Source organism: Eimeria necatrix, genomic scaffold (assembly GCF_000499385.1).
Source record: "Eimeria necatrix Houghton genomic scaffold, Enh_scaff602, whole genome shotgun sequence".
Lineage (NCBI taxonomy): Eukaryota > Apicomplexa > Conoidasida > Eucoccidiorida > Eimeriidae > Eimeria > Eimeria necatrix.
In genome coordinates this window covers 1-5,000 of record NW_013654460.1, presented here as the reverse complement: position 1 = coordinate 5,000, position 5,000 = coordinate 1, and the positions used below count along the sequence as shown (strand labels likewise).

The 5,000-nt window shown below is 58.0% G+C and overlaps 1 protein-coding gene across 1 annotated transcript; it reads left to right on the top strand.

The window, feature by feature from the left end:
• Positions 1-1,593: 1,593 nt before the first annotated feature.
• Positions 1,594-4,939, top strand: ENH_00065930 (pyridine nucleotide-disulphide oxidoreductase domain-containing protein, putative; the record flags this gene model as incomplete). Its single annotated transcript, XM_013582267.1, has 7 exons — positions 1,594-1,975; positions 2,616-2,705; positions 3,268-3,345; positions 3,636-3,760; positions 3,920-4,106; positions 4,340-4,426; positions 4,806-4,939. Coding segments are annotated over 7 exons (1,083 nt in total), but the record flags the coding sequence as incomplete, so codon positions are not given.
• Positions 4,940-5,000: the final 61 nt, after the last annotated feature.

Below are 5,000 nucleotides of genomic sequence, written 5' to 3'. Positions count from 1 at the left end.
TGCCAAGCTAGCTAGCTGGCTAGCTAGCCGGCTAGCGAGGTAGCAAGGGAGCTACCTAGCTAGCTAGCTAGGTAGCTAGCTGGTTCGGTAGCTAGCTAGCTAGCCAGCTAGCTATCTAGCCAGCCAGCTAGCTGGCCAGCTAGCTAGCTGCTCGACGAGCTAGGTCCCAAGCCAGCTAGCTAGGCAGCAATGTCTTCTCTTAGCTAGCTAGCTGCTTGGCTAGCTGAGCAGCACAGGCCTGGCTAGCTGCAGGCAGCTGAGGTGTATGTACACCTGGAGAGAGCAAAGAGGAACCGAAGCGCTTTAGGCCCCAGGAAAATAAATATTCTGGTTTGTTTCATCTGCTGCTGCTGCTGCAGCAGCAGCTGCTGCTGCTGCAGCAGCTGCTGCTACTGCTGCTACTTTTGCTCGGCTTCTGGCAGTCAGAGAGAGACTAGTTCGGTCTTCCCCTCGCAGCCCTTAACTGCAGCAAGGAGCTGCAGCTACGGCGTCTAGGGTTTAGGGTTTAGGGTTTAGGGTTTAGTAGGGTTTAGGGTTTAGGATTTTTAGCTGCTGCGCCGCCCTCTCACGGCTCTACAAACCCCCGTGTTTGTCTTTAGCTGCCAAATGGGTGCAGCGGGAAGCCTCAGCCCAGCTAGCCAAGTCCCGCCGCAGCTAGCGAGGATCTCCGTGGCTAGCTGCTGCTGGCTGTGGCTAGCCGGCGTGGCTAGCTGCTGCTGGCCGTGGCTAGTTGGTGTGGCTAGCTGCTCCGCGCTATGGTTGTCGGGCTTCGCTAGCTAGTGCTGGCCGTGGCTAACTGGCTTGGCTAGCTGGCGCCATCTACGGCTAGCTGCCGTGGCTAGTTCCTGCTAGCCGTGGCTAGCTGGCGTGGCTAGCTGGCGTGGCTTGCTGCAGCAGCAGTGCAGCAGCTTGCCCCTAGGAAATCCCTGAAGTAGTCTGAGAGCTTCCCTGAGGGGCTAGCTAGCTAGGGAGATCCCCCAAAGGCCTAGCTAGCTAGCCAAGGGGGCCTCCAACCGCGCAGCTAGCTGCAGCAAATGCAGCAGCAGCAACCTGCACAGGGCAGCTAGCTAGCTGTGGGGCACAGCCCCCACAGCTAGCTGGCCGTGCCAGCTGCTTGCAGGGAGAAGCAGCAGCTCGGGCTGTACGTGCATACACCTGAGCAGCGGGCGCGCGAGCAGCAGCAGCTGCTGCAGCAGCGGCGGCGGCGGCAGCAGCAGCAGCGCAGCAGCAGCAGCAGCGCAGCAGCAGCAGGTTCAGCTCCGCCAGCTGGACCTTTCTAGATGTTAAATATCCTTTTAACTGAATTTTAAAATTAATTCACACACACTTTTGCCAGAAGCTTCGCTGCTGCAGCAACAAGACAAATCCCCTCGACGCAGCAGTGGGGCCCTCGGGCGGCGTAGCAGCAGCCGCAGCAGCAGCAGCAGCAGCAGCGGCTGCAGCAACGCAGCAAACAGCCTGGCCGAGTTAAGGGTCTGCTGCGCTCTTTTTTAAACTGGAAGGCGCACTCCGTTCAGGTGTACGTACACCCCGTGCCCAGCCCCAAACAGCCCTGCGACAGCAGCAAAGACAAATCCTTCCCGCTGCAACAAAATGAAGCTGCTGCGGCTGAGGCTGCACCGCCAAGTGGGCTCCTGCCCGCTGCTGCAGCAGCCGGTGCTGCAGCAGCAGCAGCGGCAGCCGAAGCGGCAGCAGCAGCAGCAGCAGCCTCAGTTCTTCTTCGGGCGGCCCGCCGCTGCGCCGGTGTCCCGCATCGCAGCGTCCGGCGGCTTGCAGCTGCAGCAGCAGCAGCTGCTGCAGCTGCAGCAGCAGCAGCAGCAGCAGCAGCGGCAGCGCGCTGGGCCGAGGTGTGCTGCACTGGCCTCTGCTGCTGCTGCCTTCTGTGTTGCAGCAGCAGGCAGCAGACGCGAAGTGAAGCTGGGGGAGCTGACGGACTTCCCAGAAGGCGGGCTTTACGAGGTCTCAGTCAATGAAGGTAACAAACAGCAGCAGCAGCAGCAGCAGCAGCAGCAGCAGCAGCGAAGGATCCAGAAGCAGCAGCAGGAGCAGAGGTCCTGCAGCAGCAGCAGCAGCAGCAGCTGCACACTGAGTATTAGAGGCAGAAGAAACAGAGGCAGAAGAAACAGCAGCAAACAGAAGCTGCAGCGCTAGTGCTGTCACCGTAGGCAGACACAGCAGCAGCAACTGCTGCAGCAGCAGCAAATGGCACAGACACAGCAGCAGTAGCTGCTGCTGCTGCAGTTGATGGACGAAATCAGCAACGGCAGCAGCAGCAAAGGCAATAGCAGCAGCAGCAGCTTTAGCAGTTGCAGCAGCAGCAACAAACTGGCCCTGAAAGCAGCGGCAGCACCAAGCAGGCCCTAGCAACAGCAGCACAGACAGCAGCAGCAGCAGCACAGACAGCAGCAGCAGCAGCACAGACAGCAGCAGCAGCAGCGGAAGCACCAGCAGCAGAGGCAGCAGCAGCAGCAGCACATGGGGGAAACCTACTCCGTAGAGCCGTAGCGGTCTGTTCCCCTTGAGGGCCTCAGTGCCGCTCTCGCAGCTTCTGCTGCTGCTAGAACATTTGAGCTGCGCTGCTGCTGCTGCTGCTGCTGCTGCTGCTGCTGCTGCAGGTAAGGACAAAGTGCTGGTGGCTCATGTGGACGGCGCCTTCTACTGCACTTCCTCTTCGTGCCCTCACTACGGAGCCCCCTTGGCCAAAGGTGAGCAGCACTAGCTAGCTAGCTAGCTAGCTAGCTAGCTAGCTAGCTAGCTAAGTAGCTAGCTAGCTAGCTAACTAACTAACTAGGTAGCTAGCAAGCTAACTAGCTAGCTAGCTAACTAGCTAGCTAGCCGGCTAGCTAACTAGCTAGCTGGCTAGCTTGCTGGCTAGCTAGCTAGCTAGCCAACTAGCCAGCTTGCTAGCTGGCTATCTAGCTTGCTGGCTGACTGAGTAACTAACTAACTAGCTGTGTAGCTAGCTATCTAAGTAGCTGACAAACTAGCTAGCTAGCTAGCTAAATGGCCAGGCAGCTAGCTAGCTATCCAGCTTTTTTCTTAACTAGCTAACCAGCTAGCTAGCTAAATGGCTAGCTAGCTAGCTAACTAGCTGGGAAGTTAGCTAGCCACGACGGCGTGGGCGTCGCCAGCTAGCTGGCTAGCTAACTGGGCCGCAGCAGTTGAGTATGCAGCAGCGCCGTGCTGCTGCTGCCGCCGCTGCTGCAGCTAGCTGCTGCTGCTGCTGCAGCTAGCTGCTGCTGCTGCTGCTGCTGCTGCTGCTCTCAGGTGTGGCGACAGCTGACCACGTCACTTGTCCCTGGCACGACGCCAAGTTCGACTTGAAGACAGGAAAGTGCATTGCAGGTCAGTTTCTCTGGGATCGCTTTTCTGGGATCGCTTTTCTGGGATCGCTTTTCTGGGATCGCTTTTCTGGGATCGTCTTTTTGGGATCGCCTTTTGGGGATCGTTTAACTCATTGGGAGCAGCTGGCTGCCTGTGCGGCCCCACAGGGCTCTTCTGTGTTCAATTTGCGTTTATTTCGCCTCCTTTCTTTACTCACTTCAGTTCATGCTGCTGCTGCCGCTGCTGCTGCTGCTGCTGCTGCTGCTGCTGCTGCTGCTGCTGCTGCTGCTGCTGCTGCTGCTGCTGCTCAGGGCCTGTGACCCAGGGAATTCAGACCTACCCCGTGCAGGTGAAAGGCTCTTCTCTCTTTGCTTCCTTGCCGGAGCGTCTCGAAGAACACGAGCACAGCATCAGTTGCTGCAGGAGGCGAGAAACTGTAAGCAGCAGCAGCAGCAGCAGCAGCAGCAGCAGCAGCAGCAGCGGCAGCAGCAGCAGAAACGGCAGCAACAGCGGCTGCTGCTGAAGCAGGACCAGCTGCGGCTGCAGCTGCAGGAGCAGACAAGAACTTGCAAGAGGTTTTGCTGCACGGCTGCAGCGACACCGCCGGCAGCGTAGACAGCAGCAGCAGCAGCAGCAGCAGCAGCAGCAGCAGCAGCAGCACTGCCTTTGGTGCTTTGTCTCCCTGTCACTTCAGGCTTTTAAAGACAAGACGTTCGTCGTTGTGGGCGGCGGCCCCGCAGCTTCTGCTGCTGTTGAAGAGCTGCGAGCTCAAGGGTTTGAAGGTATGCTGCCTAAACCCTAAACCCTAAACCCTAAACCCTAAACCCTAGATTCTGAGTCCTGGAGTGACTCCGAGCTCTAAACTCTAGGCCCTATTGCATTCCCTCTTTTGAGACTTAGAACTGCTGCTGTGGCACTTACTGTTGCTGCTGCTGTCTTTGCTGCTGCTGCTGCTGCTGTCATTGCTGCTGCTGTGCTGCTGCTGCTGCTGCTGCTGCTGCTGCTGCTGCTGCAGGCCGGCTGGTGATGATATCTAGAGAAAACGTCCCCCCTTACGACCGGGTCATGCTGAGCAAGAATTTGAAATGCGAGCCCAACAACAGTCAGTCGCAGTTGCAGCAGCTAGCTAGCTAGCTAGCCAGCTAGCTAGCCAGCCAGCTAGCTAGCTAGCTCTTATCTAGCTAGCTAGCTAGCTCTTATGTAGCTAGCTAGCTATCTATCTTGGAAGCTAGCTGGGCAGAGGGGTTCATCAGCTAGCTAGCTGTATATATAGCTAGCTAAGTATATAGCTACCTAGCTAGCTAGCTAGCTGGCTAGCTGGCTAGCTAGCTATACTTAGCTAGCTAGAGGGCTAGCTGGGGCGCTGCATATGTGGCGCAAGCTGTCCACATTGGACTCTTCTGCGTTGGCACCGAGTTCTGCTGCTGCCGTCACTGCCGCTGCCGCTGCCGCTGCTGCTGCTGCTGCTGCTGCTGCTGCAGTCTTGCTGCGGCCTGTGGACTTCTTAACGGACACTCTGAAGGTGGAGCTGCGGCTGGGAGAGACAGTCGAGGCTGTTGACGCTGACGCGATGACTGTGAAGACTGACAAGGGCAACGTCATCAACTACGACAAGGTGCTGCTGCTGCTGCTGCTGCTGCTGCTGCTGCTGCTGCTGCTGCTGCTGCTGCTGCTGC